The sequence below is a fragment of the Leopardus geoffroyi genome, chromosome A2 (assembly GCF_018350155.1).
Source record: "Leopardus geoffroyi isolate Oge1 chromosome A2, O.geoffroyi_Oge1_pat1.0, whole genome shotgun sequence".
In the NCBI taxonomy this organism is placed as follows: domain Eukaryota; kingdom Metazoa; phylum Chordata; class Mammalia; order Carnivora; family Felidae; genus Leopardus; species Leopardus geoffroyi.
In genome coordinates, this window is record NC_059331.1 from 77,454,705 (window position 1) to 77,471,710 (window position 17,006).

The following is a 17,006-nucleotide window of genomic DNA, read 5'->3' on the forward strand; positions in this document are numbered from 1 at the left end:
CAAGACTGAGTCTCATGCTCTACCAACTGGGCCAGCCAGGAGCCCCTATAACTGGCCATTTAAGGTGAATCCACTTTAAAAAGGAGTAACACTTTTATATTATAGTTTTTTAAAGATTTATTTAGAATTTTATCCTGAATTAAAGAAACCAAGAAATATTTCATAAAATTTAGATTGCAGTTACAACTAAGTGCTAATTCTTAAAATGACCAAAGAATGAATCGAGTGCTAACTGGGCGTTTCCTGGAGTCGTTTTTCTGGCAAAATTCTATTAGAACCCTAGAGGATAGCCTTCATTTTATGTCTGACTTTTCAGCATGATCATAAAATCAGTCACTTTTGCATAATATTCAAGGGTTTTATCAATTTCCCCAAGAGCCTCTCTTAATCCTTTGACATTAAAATCTTTCTCTTAAAATACCTACCCTGTCATAACATCCTCAATCAACTGGCTGAATGGAATTTCCTCATTGGCCAAGGATTTTATTTGTGATTCAAATAGTTATCAAATTCATGTTTATGAATTCAAAAAAAACCTGAATCTTTTGCAAGGTTTGTAATCACAATCAATATACAGTATTTGACACTGTTTCCTGATATGAAGCAAAGATAATCACTTATAAAGAAATTAAATGAAGAGAGAAAGGGCTGTCAGTTGGTACAGCATGTGACTCTTGATCTACATTGTAAGCTTGAGCCCCATGTTGGGTGTAGAGGTTACTCAGAGACAAAATCTTTAAAAAAAAAAAAAAAAAAAAAAGAATAGAAAATATCTAGCAGGGATATCTGAGTAGGAACTAATTTTTTAAATGGTCAGCTCATTTGTGAATATTTTCATGTCAGGATGACTCTTACTTTCTCAGGCAATATTTTAACTTAGAGAACTAGGATAATAAATACTCAAGACACACACCCAGCGGTACTACAACTTCTTAACATAACATCCTGTAAACTGTGGAACAGGCTTAACTACCAATTCTAGTAACAGGCTCTAATGATAAGTATTTTGCTAAAGTTGCACATTTGTTACTCTAACACCAAGGTCCCAGAGTTTCAATTCTACAAAATTTCCAAATACTAGAGATTCTTACAGCCTGATTCTAGGTCTTCTGTGTTCTCATTCTTTGAGTGATCTCATCCATCCTTAAAATATTAACTCTCTGGTACTAAATCTCAGTGTATTTTTCAGTCCACATCTTTCCTCTGATTTCCACCTGACAACTTCCCTTGTATGTCCCAATACACAGCTCATACTTGGCAGCCCAAAATTTTGTTCCCAAATTCCCAGGTCTCACCTCTACCCCTTTTTTAAAAAGTGTGTTTTCCCCAAATCAGTAATGGGCACTACCTAGGTGATCAAACCAGAAACCTAGGCATCTCTCCTTTCTCTCACAAAGCTCATATTTGAGTTCTACCACCAAAATACTGAATTTGTCCACTCCCCTTCTACTAAACCAAGCCAACTTAACTAAGTCGAGTCTCTCTTCTGGTCTACTGCGATCACCTCCTAAATCGTCTATTTTCTATTATTTTTGTCTCCCTCTTTTACACCATCTCCATGAACAAGCTATTGTATTTTTAAAAGAAATTACGTTCCTCCTCCACTTCTGTTCAATGGCTTCACACAGCACTTAGAATCAAATCTTTATCATGGACTTCAAAGTCTTGTAGGACCTGACTCCTGCCTTCCTTTTCAATCTCAGGGTTCCTTCCCTCTTGCTAACTAAGCTGCAGCTAACTGATCTTCTTTAAGTTTTCCTTCCTCAGAGTCTTAGTATTTGCTAGAAATGCTTTCCTCCTGATCAGTTCCATGACTGGATTCTTCTCATGCATCAGATCTCAACTTATAAATTCTACTTTTACAGAAAGACCTTCCCTGACCACTCTCTCTGAAGCCTCCTCCTATTAGTCTTTACCACAGAACCCGTTTATTTTCTTCAAAGCACTCATCATGATCTGTAATTTTAGGTTTTAAAAACCAAACAAACAAAAACAAAAGCCCTGTTTATGGTGTCTTCCCCAACAGAATGTAATCTCCATGAGGTCAGGGATTCAGACCGTCTTGCTTACCATTGCACCATTCCATCTCCAGACCTACAGGTATCTGGCATATATTACATTGACTAACACTCACTAAAACCATATAGATATAATTTTACATCTATATGTAGAAAACTAAGTAGGTATTTGATGACTGAGTACACCCTAACCAATGCTTAATACAAGAAACATCCTTTTTTTCCTACTTATGATATGGCTGGCATAACTATACGGAACACTAACTCCAAGTGCACTCTCATTCAATATCCAAAAACCACAAAGAAGAAAAAGCCAAACAAGACGTAACGAAGAGCGGAGTCATTCTTACTTGGACATAGAGACGAGAATATCTTGATTTTAAGCTCTCCTTTGTAAACGCCCCCAAATGATGGGTAAGGACCACAGCCGTAGCGCGGGGCATGCTTTGGGCTCAGGCAGAAAAGCCGCTCCGAGTATGATTCCGAAAACAATATCCGACTCCCTTCTCCCACCTCTAATCCGTGAAGGACCGGAGAGACAATAACGACCGGCAGTGACCACCGCAGCACCCGCCCAAAACTGACTGAGACAGCAGGAAGTCTCTAACCCACTCCCGCGCATCGACACCCAGCGTAACAAGGCTTCCCCGACTCCAAAACTGGAATCTACCCGCCAGTCCCCCAAACTGAGAGCAGAGCACACAGAACGAGGAAAAAAGGAGCGGAACTCTCTCCTCCCCACGAGGCCCCCGCCTCCCACCGTCTGGGCTGGGAGCTCAGCAGAACCAGAGAAGTGGCTGTTGCCGGCACCGAGGCGGTAGGTACCGCACCGGAGGGTAGGCCGGGACGCAGCAGGCCCTTGCCGGGCACAGGGAGGGGTCTGTGAGATTTCCTTCTCACCGCCAGACCCCAGTGCTGTAGGGCGAGAGTATCCCCTCTCTGCCCGCTGGGCAGCAAGTCCCAGGCCGGCCAAGGGGGCATGGAACCGGGACCCCCACTGCCTCCGCCTCCTTACCAGTGTGATCCATGATTCGGCTCGCAGGGCACAGTGGGAGCGGAAGTCAACCGCGCCGGAGTCGCAGAGAGCGCGTGCGCGCTACCTTCCGGAGCCCGGGAGGCGGAAGTGCGACCAAGTTGCCTCGGCTTTGGCCTCCGTAAGCTTCCTTCTCTCTTGTCTACTACCCAACTCCGGTGAGGGAGTCAGGCATAGTTCGGGGAGAGGAAGGACACGCGAAGAGCCTCCAGGTCGAGGTTACTAAGACTCTTCCCCACGTGCTTCACGAGAAAGTAGCCTTTAACTGTGGAAAGGCGACCGACGGGAACGGGGGAGGGGGAGAGCGGTAGCAGCCTGAGGCATAAGCTCGCGGCAGGTAAGGCGGCCGCCCGCCCCCGGGGAGCGCTGCCTTCTGGGACTTGTAGTGCGCTGGGGCCCCGGGGCCGGCCAGGCTCACTGCGCAGGCTCGGCCGTTGGGCTGGCCCCACCCCGGCGGGCGGAGTAACGGTTTGGAATCCCCCGGAGTGCGCGAGCGCTGGTCTCCTGCACCCCGGGTAGGGAAAGTGTAAACACGCGCGCTCCGGAAGGCGTCCTCCAGTGGGAGGTTGCCCAGGGCATGGTCGAGCTACGAGAGAAGAGAAAGGCTCTCTGCGTATTGTCTAAATTTTGCTTTGTCCTGACCAGCTACGCAGAGCCAACTTGGTATATACCCCCGTTCCCACCAATTAAGGTTCTGATCGTTGAAACACAAAATGCTTGACTAGCACTCGTTTGTGTGTTTTTTGTTTTGTTTTGTTTTAGAGCAAACGGTTGTGGCGCTGGGAGCCCCCCCGACCACCTAAGGACTGGGCTTAGGGCCGGGTGGCGGGCGAGTGCCCCGCAGCTGCCGCTTCCCTGGGGGACACCGGCTGTAAAGTGCGACGCGGAGCCGGGGGACGGGACGGACGCGGCGTGAGGTGGAGGGAGCGGCAGGGCTGGCCGGAAGGGAGAGGTTGAAAAGGAAAGGCCTAAAATGAGGGAAGAGAGAGTTAGCACAACAGGCAGTACCTAGTTCCAGTTCTTGGTCCCCGGGGGTTGTGGCTGCGGCTGCCTTCATCGTCCTCAACCAAAACAAAGGAAAGTGCCACAGAGTGGTTCCTGGGGACCTTCAGTGCGGTCTCCACCTCGCCGACTTGGCTCATTTGTGTCCACTCCCTTCTCCAGCCCTCTACACTTGATGCTCTCGGATGAGTAGAAAGGAGCACAATTAGTAGAAAACACGAGCTTGGGAGCCTAGGGATTTGGGTTCTATTCCTGTCGTCCCCTGGTGACGACATCAGTACCTTGGGTTGTTCACGCTTTCGGTGCCAGAGTTCCTGGATCAATAGGAGATTACTATATTGCCCTCTGACAGAGATGTTGTCACGGTGCCGAATTCTGGATTAAGTATGTGCAGCGATGCGTTGTATCTGTAGTTAGGCAGTAACAGCTTGGAGTCATAAAGATCAGCACTATGAGTGCTCTGTGCTGATCTGGGGAGTGTTGTACTGGGGTCTTTAAAAAGACTGCCCCGCTACACCTGAAGCTTTATGAACAAGTTTTTAGGTACAATTACAACCAAGGACCATTGTGAATCAGAATCACCCCTGCTTTTGTTGACATGTAGATTTCTGTATTAGTAAGTGGTTTCCGAAATGCTTTCAATTGCTGGGCTTATTTTTTGTTTTGGAGGTTTGGAGGAAGGAAGCTTAACCATACCTTCCCACTTCTCTAAATACAGTGCTGATACGATGGGTCATTTCTCACCTATTTGAGGTATAGAAGAAGGTAGTTTTCACCTAGGAAGCGCTCTTTTTATTTATTTTTTCTCTCATATTTAGCCTGTCAGCCATACTTCAGATTAATGCAAATCCAGGTTCATAATGATATTATTGGTGTCTGCTGATGCTCATGTTTAAAGAATTAGAGCAAAAAAGCATATTTAAGAATTAGAGCAAAAAAGAGGCTTCAAAGTATATTTTACATAGTTTAGTCTATAAATCAGAAGTTGTGTCTGCATTCTTATGGTGCATGAAGTTATGAAAATTTACTGACAGGACACTCTTTTATTAGATTTCCTGTTGATAAAATGTTAGGTAAAGATCTGTCGAATTATTTGACATGTGTTGCTTTCATGCATTGCTTGCAGCATCTGTGTTCTATATTCATTACCCCCTTAGCTGTAGCTGCCTCATTTTACCAGGGCAGTAGCAGTGTGACAAATTTATCTCTTCACATAAACTGATAAGTGAAACTGTACTTACACTTTTATTACTGCCCTCTGGTATCCATTGTTGGTGATCTCTGTGCTATAACCAGTCACAATTTCTTTAAAAGCTGACATTCTTTTTTTTTTTTTTTTAAGTTTACTTATTTATTTATTTTGAGAGAGACAGCGTGAGTGGGGGAGGAAGAGAGAGAGAATCCCAAGTAGGCTTTGTGCTGCCAGCTGAGAGCCCAACCGCAGGGCTTGAACCCACAAAACTGCAAGTTTGTGACCTGAGCCGAAACCAAGAGGCTCAACTGAGCCACCCAGATGCCCCTAAAAGTCGACATTCTTATTAGTATCCTCTCCATCTGCCTTCTATGTAATAATCTATCATTATGTTGATTGTTACTTAATCAACTTTTATAAAATGGAGAACATTAAATAAAAATAAAATTAGCATGATTTGAAACAACAAAAAAAGCCGACATTCATATTCACTTTGTAGCATGGTGTTGCCCTAAGGTTTATAAAAACAAAACATCATAGTAATGGGTGATCTAAAGCACTGAGGTGCAGATATTCATCTTACGGACAAACTGTCTGCCAGCCCACCATTTATAAGCTGATGTTTTTAAGATGTTTTAATAGCCTGTCATTTATATAGCACTTAGTTTATGCTAAGAGAAAAGTACAGTGGGTAGCAGAGAGCTTGTTTCCCAGGAGCTTGTCTGAGACTCCTCAATACCAGGTCAGGATGTCTCCTTAATGCTCCTTCAGTAATATCACCCTGTTGTGCCTAAAACTGTGAAGGGCAAGAACTGTATTAAATAATGGTCCCTACAACGACTACACTGGCTAGCATTTATAGAAATAATTAAAAACACATATAATTTAAGTGTTTTGAGGGAATGCAGTGCTGCATACATTCAGAGAAAATAATGAGCAGTAGGACCAAGGGTAGTTAGGTAGACTTTGGAGGGATTTAAGCTGAGCCTTGATGAATGAGGAGGATTTGGAGAGTAGGACAGCAATAAGGCATATGAAACAGGTGAGAGCGAGGGCACAGATAGAGAATTATTGTAACTTCTGTAGAGGACAGCGATCAGCTTGACTTGTGTTGTTGGTCCTCGTTTGAGAGTACTGAAAAAGAAAATTAGGTGTGCTTATGCAGAACCTTGAGATGATTCCAGAGTAACAGTTAAGAAAGCACACCTAGGCTGGCTGGCTCAGTTGGTGGAGCGTGTGACTCTTGATCTTGGGGTCATGAGTTCAAGTCCCACCTGTGGTGTGGCGTTTACTTGATTTTTTTTAATAAAAAAAAGGCACATAAACAAAACCTAACATGGTATATCATTCATATAAGCAACATAGTTCAGCAAGATACATTTGAAAACAATGAGCAGAACTTAAATTTTTTGGGGGGGCGGGGTGGGCAGGGGAGTGAATCAATACTATTGCCTGTAAGAGAAGAACAGTTCACTAGGGCGCCTGGCTGGCTTGCTCGGTGGAGCATGCAGCTGTTGATCTCAAAGTTGTAGGTTTGAGACCCATACTGGGCATAGAGATTCCTTAAAAACAAAATCTTAAAGAGAGAGAACAGTTGACCAAGTAGCCAGCCAGAGACTCCTATGATGTCCAAATTGCTAGTAAGTATGAATGGACTGTTAGTAAGAGAAGAATTGATCAGGATAGTGTCCACTATACATCAACAAGTTGGGTCAGCAGAAGTAGACGGGAAAGGCAGTAGAATATAGTGATTGGCTAGATGAACTTGAGCGTTAACAGCCGGGGGTTCTAAGTCCAGAGCCGTCATTTCCCAGCTGTGAGACTTCACGCAGATTACCTAATCTTTGTGGCTGATTTCCTTCCTTTGTGGAATGGGGATGATGATAGCACCTATCTTTCGAGTTGTGAGAACTAAATGTTTTGACCTATCTGGAGCACTTAGTACCCCCTGGCACACAGTAGGCCGTCACGAAATAGTAGTTCTTATTACTGGGGTAGTTAGCTAGAGTCATTGCTTCTTGAGGTGATAGTAAAGATTAAATGAGACAATACTTAGCATAGCAGCTGACACATTATTAAATGAATATTAAATGTTAGCTACAATTTTATTATTACCTATTAAAATGGCTGGCGATAGGTTTCGAAGATAGAGTTCCTAGGGCAAATTTGCACCTATCAGCATACTGATACACACACAAAGCAAAACTGATGTTTAGCTAAGACTCTGACTTCTCTATATTGGAAGGAGTTTAATTAAATCGGGTTAGTAACCTTAATTCTAGCCCCACACAGTCCCAGCTTCCTCCTCTCCCTACGGGCTCTTGGAACTGAACCCTAATTACCATATTACCCCAGGCAAGCCTTATCAAATATGGCAGCTGGCTTTCCAAACACCATCAAAAACTGAGCAAGAGACAGATTCAGGGAATAAGAAGGAAGTAAAGACTTAACAAGGACTAAATATTGCTGATTGAAGGCATTTCTCCACTGTCATTCTGGAAATATATATACCCATTCAGAGAGGAGTACTTTAATCTAAAGAAGTCCTGCAGCCTCTCTCTCTTCTGAGAAGGCACATTTTGTACTCGGTAACCTTTGAGCTAGATGGACCTACTCCTCCCTCCAGAGCCTCTGCTAAGAGATAATTGCCTTTTGTCCTCTACATTTCTGTTCAACTTACTCTTGAAAGAATGCTTAGGATATTAACACTGCTTGATAGCTGTGCCATGTTTTTAAGCAAGCAGTCTGTGATAACTGTTTCCTAGACTTGAGAAAGCTGTCATCTCAGGATTCCGTGACCCTAAGCCCAGCTGCCACTCCATCCCAGTTAGAAAAGGATTTCAGGTTTCCCTGGTATACATGGTTTGTAAATAGGCCCTGTTACTGTTTAAACAAGAGTCTGTCGCTATCAGAAATGTACTTTACATCATAGCACAGTACATAAACAAGCTCACCTGCATATCACACACGTAAACGTTATAAGTAACTATATGCAGTTCCCTGTGCTGTTTGTTTTCTCTTCTGTCCCTTTAAAAAAAAAAATGCTGGTTATGACTCACTAAAATGTCTAAAAGTGCACTAATGACTTGGAATTTAAGTTGGAAACCACTGCTTTATAGCTCCCATGGTGTTTTGAAGAATTTATGCTATTCTAGAAACGTCTGAGAGGAAGGATAAATCTTAACCCCAGGAGGACTTAATTCTTGTGTGGCTGTGCAGAGGGGTGAGGAGGAAGAAGATAGATATCCAAGACCAAAGAATGCCAGGAAGCTCAAGAACAAGGCTGTTGGGAATTTCTTTCCTGTAACTGGTAATAGCTACCTCCTCAGAACTGGGCCTCCCCGTGAACAAAAACAATTTCATGACAGTAGATTTAACACCCACTTATACCTCAGTTGAGGAAAACACCGGGCGTAGATTTAGAATTCTTACTCCTACATTAAAACCTACCTACCCATCAAGGTTCTTGCTCGTATGCCACTTTCTTCATCAAGCCTTCTCTGACATTCTTGCCACAGGTAATATATATAGTAGAGAAAGTGAATGAGCTTTGGAATCAGGCAGAATTGGGTCCAAGTCTCAACTCTCCCTGTGTGATACTGGACAACTACTTAAGCTCAATATTGGTGTCACCGAAATGGGGATAATGATCATTTTTCTTGCAGAATTGTTTTGAAGATCAAAGGAGATAACATCTATGAAGGCTCTTTATGTTGCCTTTACTCGCCAGACAACAGGCCTTCTCTAAGTGTTCATTTCCTTCATTCCTCTTGGTAATTACCGTCTCTTCAAAACATCCAGGAACTGTGTTTCTCCTAAGACCTCACTCTGCTTCATACTATAGCAGCAGGCATATTTCATCTACCCTCCAGGGACAGGCTCCTTGAGGATAGGGTCCATCGGTTATCTATATTTGCACATAATACACAGTATTTAGCAGAAGGCACTTACGAAATATTTTTTGACTTACCAAAGAATATCATCAAAGATAGTGTGGCCCTGTCAAAAACAAAAACAAAACACCAAACATTTAGAAGTTCTGCACACAAATGTGGCAAACAACTAGATAAAAGCTTACAGTATAAAATAATTATGATAGGAGGGCACTGACAAGTAGGATTGTAAAGAATTTGTGACAGCTTATTATGACCGTATTCAGAGTTCATTCAATAAAATGAGCAGAGAACACTAATGCCAGAAGACAACAGCCCAGGTCTTCAAACATGAAGAAACTCAAACAGCACTACATGCCTGAGTTTTTCCTGAGTGACAAAAAAACTATGTGTAAGTGTGTGTTTATACGTATCAACGTATACAACCACGAAGTCCGGCCAATTAGGAGGGAAATTAAATTTAAAACTAAGAAAGTGAATAATTTTGGTAAATAGTTTATTCAACAAGTATTTATTTGGGTCAGACGCTCTTCTAGTTGCTTTGAATGTATCAGTGAACATGGGGCACCTGGCTGGCTCAGTCAGCGGAGCGTGGGACGCTTGATCTTGAGGTTGGGGATTTGAGCCCCACACTGGATGTCGAGATGACTTAAAAGTAAACTCTTTAATTAAAAAAAAGGAATCTATCAGTGAACAAAGTAAGTAAGCCTACTTGCCCGTGTGAAACCCAATTCCAAGTGAAATAGGAATTAATGATTTGAACATGTATCTTCACCAATACTGAGCAACTATGGAAATTATGGTTACAGAATAGAATACGAATGTTATAAACCTGAGCAAAATAAACATAACTGAAAAATTGTGAAGAGGTCACAGAAAGCATGTGAATGCTAGTTTTCATGAATTGTCTACTTTAACTGTCTAAAATTGAAAAGTAGTTAAAAATATTAAGCGTAACAACTCCAACTTCTGACAGCTTTTCAGACTTTCCTTTCTTAACCTAGAAAAAGCTTTTAGAACATAACACCCTTCACGTTAAAGGAAAAAGTTTTCTACTTCATGTTCTTTTGTTGCATCAAATTCAAGTAAAATTCATTAAAATTAGAATATTTTCATTAAAAATGGCATCTATCATAGAGCAGTCAGGGTCTAACCAGAAACTGCTTCGAGTATTTTCAGTGAGGGAATTTAGCGCAAGGAATTGATTATACAGGTAAAGGAAAATCTAAGAAGCTAAATATGACCAGTGAGATAATCCGGTGATTAGTACAAGAGCCAGAAGCCACTGAGGGTAGGCTGAGGGGACAAGGGGAGAAAGCAGCGTTACCTGAATCGTAGAGAGCTAGAAAAAACACAGCCGCTGTCAAGAATAGAGCCCTCACTTCCCTCTTTCTTGTGCCCTCTAGTCTCCCAACAGTCTTTCATTAACTGACCCCAGCCAGATGTTAGCCAACATAGGAGCCCGGGATATGCAGCCTGGTAGGGTCAAAACCCCTGTGCTGATAGAGAGGGCAAGGAACGGTCACACAGGCCCTGCATTGAATATAGAGTACCATTTATTTTTATAAAAGTATTGCTACCTATCTCCCCGTAGAGATGTATAGATAGCTACACGTGCTGTTTACCTAGTAGCAATAACAGTTATTTATGGATAGACTGCTTTTGAGTGATTCTGGCAACTTCATATTTTTCTGCAGTGAGAATTTTTTTAGGTTGGATTTTTAAAAATTTTCATCCACATTTTGATGAGCTGAACCATCAATGAACATTGGTTTAAAACTATGGTAAATTTAGGCAGAGGTCTAGAATTATGTGTTTTCCAGTATTCTCACCATGTAATAATATGTCAGTTTCTGCAACTGATAAGCTTTTTTTTTTTAATGTTTATTTATTTATTTAGAGTGGGAGAGAGAGTGTGTGCACGAGCAGGGGAGGGGCAGAGAGAGAGAGAGAGGAGGAGAGAGAGAATCTCAAACAGGCTCTGCACTGCCAGCACAGAGCCCCAAGCAGGGCTCGAATCCATGAACCACGAGATCATGAGCTGAGCTGAAACCAAGAGTCAGAGACTTGACTGAGCCACCCAGGCATCTCAACTGATAAGCTTTCAGATTCTACTCAGGTGAGAAGCCTAAATTAAATCTGAGGCCAGTTAAGTATGCATTGTATTTTTGTAACGGCATTTCCCCCATTTCACTGGCAAATATTTTTGTATATCCCAAAGAGTTAACATGGTCACAATGCTATTATCACATTGTCTCTTCAAAAAGTCAGTGTCATTGGGGGAAAATGTGTAGGAGGGCTTTTCAGATTAATAAGACTAAAGAGCTGAACCAACTAAATGCAATGCTTAAAGCTTCATTTGATCCAGTGGAACTAGAATTATTATGCTAAGCAAAATAAGTCAGAGAAAGACATATCATATGATTTCAATCATATGTGGAATTTAAGAAAAAAAAAACAGATGAACAAGGGGAAGAGAAGGAAAAATAAGACAAAAACAGAGAGGGAAGCAAACCATAAAACTCTTAATACAGAGAACCAACTGAGGGTTGCTAGAGGGGAGGTGGGTGGAGCAATTAAATAGGTGATGGGCATTAAGGAAGACACGTGTGATGAGCACTGGGTGTTCTATGTAAGTGATGAATTACTAATTCTACTCCTGAAGCCATTATTACACTATATGTTAACTAACTGGGATTTAAATTAAAAAAAATATTTTTTAAAAATCTTCATTTGATCCAAATTCAGAGGGGAACAGGTATAAAAGATATTGGGGAAATTTCAATATGACTTGGCTGAAAGATGACATAAGGGAATTATTTTCTTAAGTGTAATAATGATGTTTTGGTTAGGAGATGTATGCTGACAGGGATAGGATACCATGATGTCCACAAGTTACTTTGAAAAGAAGTATGTAGCTAGGTAGGCATGTAGACGTATAGATATGGCAAATGTGGTAATTAGTGAATCTAAGTGATATACTGTTGTGTTCTTTCAACTTTTCTGGTGTTTAAAATATTATATAATGAAAAGTTAGAAAAAAAATGAGACAGACTCATTTGCAAGAAAAATGTAAGCAATAAAAGCAATTAAAATAATATCTGGTGTTAGGGACTGAATGTTTGTATTCCTCACCCCAGATTCAAATGTTGAAGCTCTAACCCCCCAGTGTGTTGGTGTTTGGAGGTAAAGCCTTTGGGAGGTAATTAGGATTAGATGAGGTCATGAGAGTGGGGCCCTTATGACGGGATCAGTGTCTTTACAAGAAGAATCCCCAGAGAGTGTGTTCCTTCCCTCGTCACACACATACACCAGTGAAAGGCGACGTGAGCCCACAGTGAGAGGGAAGCCAGGAAGAGGGCTCTCACCAGGGCCTGACCATGCTGGCATGCTGACCTCAGACTTCCAGAACAGTGAGGAAATAAATTTCTGTTGTTTAAGCCAGCCAGTCTGCCGTATTTTGTTACGGCAGCCCCAGCTGACGAGTGTAGATTTAGGTATCAGGACGTGGGTGCTGCTATAACAGATACCTAAACGTGCGGAAGTGGCTTTGGCAGCTTTAGAAGAACTTTGAAGTGCACAGTAGACACATGGACGCTAAGGGCAGTTCTGGTGAGGTCGCAGACAAATGAACATGTTATTGGAGGAATATGTTTACAGGAGAAAAGGCAATCCTTTGTAAAGTGACAGTTTGGCTACACTGTGGTTGGGTGTTTCGTAGAAGGTGGAACTTGCAAGTGATGAGACCGGGTATTTAGCTCAGGAGATCCCCAAGCAGCTATGAAAGGAGCAGCTCGCTTCTTCCTGACTGCTCCTAGTGATGTGCAAAATGAGAGAGATGGAGTCGTTAGGCAAAAGGGAACCGGAAAAGGAAGATTTGGGAAGCTCTCAGCCTGTCCGTGTTGCGTAAAATGAGAAGTGGTTTTGAAGTGATCACTAAAGGTGCGGCTGAACAGCCGTTAGATACAGATCATCGGTACAACAGTTTATGGACTTAGCCGTCTCGACAGAAGCCACACGTAGAGATGGGATTGTACCAGCAGAGGCTCTGCTGGCGTGAGCGGAAGGGAAGGGAGAAGACAAGATGGAATGAGGGGTGGCTGTCGGGCTTCTTAGATTTACAGCACGAGACCATGGAGCCATTTGGCCGTGGATGTGTGTGCTGTCCTTTAAGAACAGGGAAGAAGGACCGCACAGGGGATTTCAGAGATCATTAAGGCTGCTACTCCACGGGCGAGGCCTCGTTTTCAAAGGGCGGGACCGCTCAGCAGTGCTGCATGGACAGTGCCGTCACGGAGAGCCACGTGGGCAGGGCTGCTCCGTGGGGGGGGGGGGACGGTGATACGGTGACACTGCCACCTCAGTGGACCTGGAGGGCGGGCAGAGCATTGAGCCAAAGTCGATTATTCTCCAGCTTTAAGAGCTAACGGAGTTTGCCTTGCTAAGTTTTGGGCTTGCTTGAGACCCATCACCCCTTCCTTCTTTCCTCTTTCTCCCTCTGGAAATGGGAATGTCTGTCCTCTGCCCGTCCCCCATTGTGTTTTGGAAGCGCGTGACTTGTCTGGTTTCCCGTGTTCACAGCCAGAGAGGAATTTCACCTCAGGATGAATCCTATCTAGAGGCTCACGCCTACCTGATCTAGATGATATTTGGATGCAACTCTGGGCTTTAGACTTCAGAGCTGACAGAAGGAGACAGGACTTGAGAGTTGTTGGGATGGAATAAATGTATTTTGCATGTGACAAGGATGTGGATTTTGGTGGTCCAGTGGCAGAATGTTATGGACTGAATATCTGTGCCCTCTCCAAGGTCATACTGAACTCCTATCCTCCAGTACGATGGAGGTGGGGCCTTTGAAGGGTAGTTAGGATTAGATTGAGGTCCTAAGGGTAGGGCCCTGGTGATGGGATTAGTACCCTTATATGAAGAGACAGCAGAGAACTTGCTCTCTTTCTCTCCTGGTACACACACTCAGGAAAGGCTCTGTGAGCCGGAAAGAGAGCTCTCACCGGAACCCAACCAACCTGCACCCAGTTCTCGGACCTCTAGCGTCCAGAACTGTGAGGAAATGAATTCTGCTGTGTAAGCCGTAGTGTTTTATCATGGCAGCCCCAGCTGACTAAGACATCTGGGAATGACCTCACTTTTCCGAGTTACACAGAAAAGCCCTGACGGCACCATGAGGTCCGCTCCACAGAAAAAGTCCTCATGAGTGCATCGGACTTCTCACTGAGATGCTAGAGAGTGATACACTCTTCCCTTGTCAGGAATAAAGACACCAGGTTGTCAGCGTCTGAGCTTTCCGATTTGATGTGTGGGGAGGGAGACTAGCCATCCTTCTTCACCCTATAGTTGTCCCACTTGCTGTGAATATTTGCTTCTCTCTCACGATGAAAGGCAATAAAAACGATGGCTTGGTCTGCCTGCATCGTGGACACCAGAGGAATTTAGGACACAGAAGAATGAATCCTGTCTGCCCAGTGGCCCATGCGGGACGTTTCTTTGGCCCCTTCTTAATGCCTCAAGGGACAACTGAGCTACTTCCTTGGAATGTGTTAGTACCTAACGAAGTACTACGTACCTAAGTCTTCAGCCACCTCCTAGGTGCTACCCCACACCATCAACATCACCTCCCATATATACACACATTGTACTGAAATCTCTCATTAATAGAATTTACTCGGTGTTTTGGCTCAGTTGTTAAGGGCTTGGACTCGGGAATTGTAGCTCTGCCATTTACTTCCTGAGAGGCAACTCTCCAAGTTTTCCTTGTCTCAGTTTCTGTATTTTGCAAAATGGGAATAGTTGTTCCCTCCTCTTAGTTTTGTTTTGGAGATTAAATGAGCCGATGAATTTAAATAGATTAGCATCACCTCTAACACCATGCCTAACAAATAATAGAAAACTTACCGAGTGTTTGGGCCTCCCGGGTGGCTCAGTTAAGCGTCTGACTCTTGATCTCAGCTCAGGTCTTGATCTCAGGATTGTGAGTTCAAGCCTGCATTGGGCTCTGCACCGGATGTGGAGCCCTACATTCAAAACACAAAAAAACAAAAACAAAACAAAACTTGGTGTTAGCCCCCTTCATCTTCATCACTACCTTTGCCAGGTAGATAAAAATCCTAGACTCTAAGCTGTTTAGGAGATGATGTCCACTAGGTGGCACCAACCACAGGTAAATAAAATCTCCCACATAACACTATTTCGTAAGTTCAGAAGTCCTGTGAGGAGACCAATAAAACTGTAGTGGTGATAAGGCGATGTACATATATAGATGTAAATGCAGTGTGGGCCCCAAACTAAGTGTTTGACTCATAATAATGTCCTGAAGCAATTGTCTAAAACCAGTACAAGTCAAATCGTTTTGGTTTGATTCCCTGACCGCAGGAGATTCTGATGCTGGGGATCAGCAGAGAAACTTTGAAAAACCCTCCTATTCTGTTTCCAGGTACAGCGGAGTGACACTTGGTCAGGTTTAGGTAACAACTGGGGCTTTTGTTTTGCAGACCTCTGTTCCTCCAGCTCTTGTTCTGCTGAGGTGACATGATCGGAGGACCCTGCGGAAGGCCAGAGACTGTGCTGTGGGAGGGACCTTCTGCAAGGACAGAGAAGGGAAACGACAGAAATGACATGGGGACAGAAACTTGGTTGGAAGTACGGAAGTGTTCAAATGGGGCTTTAGCAGATTTTTCTAGGTGATAGGGAATATCAGTAGTGCTTTTGCAATGAGATCTGCTTTTCTGACATCTGAGAAAATGACCTCAAGGTACAGCAAGAACAAAATGGCCTGGACATTTGAGTTACAACACTTTTTTACTTTCTTGTCATTCTTTTCTGTTATCCCTAAGCCTTCAAATAAAATGTTTCAGATTTCTTAGTTCTATTTGGGGGGAAAAAGGGAGAGGTTTGTGTCCATCTTCGGAATTTTTAGACCAGTTGGAACTGAGCTACAGAAGTAGGGTGCCAAGAGTTTGTGAGATGTGAGGGCACTCCATGAGGATCCTCACCTGTACTCAGAGACAGCAGATAAAAGCCTGGAATCCCTACAGTTCCACGGGATGCAAGAGTTTGTCATTTGGGTATCAAAGAGCAGCACAATCCCAGACAACTGGCCATGGTAATACACTAGGCCGGTGGAAAACCTCGGGGCTGCAGGTGGATCCAGAACAGGGAGGAGTTGACAGATGACGCATAAGTGGGCAGAAGCGAAGAGGGTCTGTACACAAATGTGGAACCAAATTAAATTGGGGAAGAGGGCAAGTTGAAAAGAGCAGTTTGGAAAGGTCGCGCTTCAGCTCTTTGCGTTTGGAAAGATGATTGAGGCCACTGGCGGGCCCCCAACCCGTCCTTCGTTTCTGTCCCAGGGGAAGGGGAATTCCTGGTTCTATACATGCCAGATCTCCTCTTGTCCACACACCATCAGCTGTCATTTCTAAGCCGCCTCAGTTCTTTCTTTGCTGGCTCTGTTCTCTACACATACAAAAGATGTTAAAGTCTCTACCTTTTTTAAAATTTTTTTTTAACGTTTATTTTTTGAGACAGAGAGAGACAGAGCATGAATGGGGGAGGGTCAGAGAGAGAGGGAGACAGGATCTGAAACAGGCTCCAGGCTCTGAACTGTCAGCACAGAGCCTGACACGGGGCTCGAAGCCACGGACCGCGAGATCATGACCTGAGCCGAAGTCGGGCGCTTAACCGACTGAGCCACCCAGGCGCCCCATTAAAGTCTCTACCTTTTAAAACAAAACAAAAACTCTTGTCATTTTGCACCTCCTAGTTTACTGTCTTGTTTTCTTCCCTTTGCTGCCAGCCTCTAGAAAGAGCAGTCTCCCCGGTTCCACTTACTGTTCCTTCCCTGCACTGTGGCC

The 17,006-nt window shown here is 43.6% G+C and overlaps 1 protein-coding gene and 1 long non-coding RNA gene across 7 annotated transcripts in view; one reads left to right on the forward strand and one right to left on the reverse strand.

Moving 5' to 3' along the window:
- The window catches only part of CBLL1 (Cbl proto-oncogene like 1), a 19,259-nt gene extending 15,136 nt beyond the window's left edge, over nucleotides 1-4,123 (reverse strand). For 2 of the 6 annotated variants that reach the window (XM_045494445.1, XM_045494443.1), the window contains exon 1: nucleotides 3,034-3,146. In XM_045494445.1, the coding sequence (XP_045350401.1) occupies nucleotides 3,034-3,046 (13 nt within the window). In that variant the 5' untranslated portion in view covers nucleotides 3,047-3,146. The other 4 variants (XM_045494441.1, XM_045494440.1, XM_045494442.1 and 1 more) reach the window with 3 other exon arrangements.
- LOC123606291 lies at nucleotides 3,275-16,018 on the forward strand. Its single transcript, XR_006716217.1, has 2 exons — nucleotides 3,275-3,388; nucleotides 15,645-16,018. It is a non-coding gene; the product is annotated as an uncharacterized LOC123606291 (long non-coding RNA).
- Nucleotides 16,019-17,006: the final 988 nt, after the last annotated feature.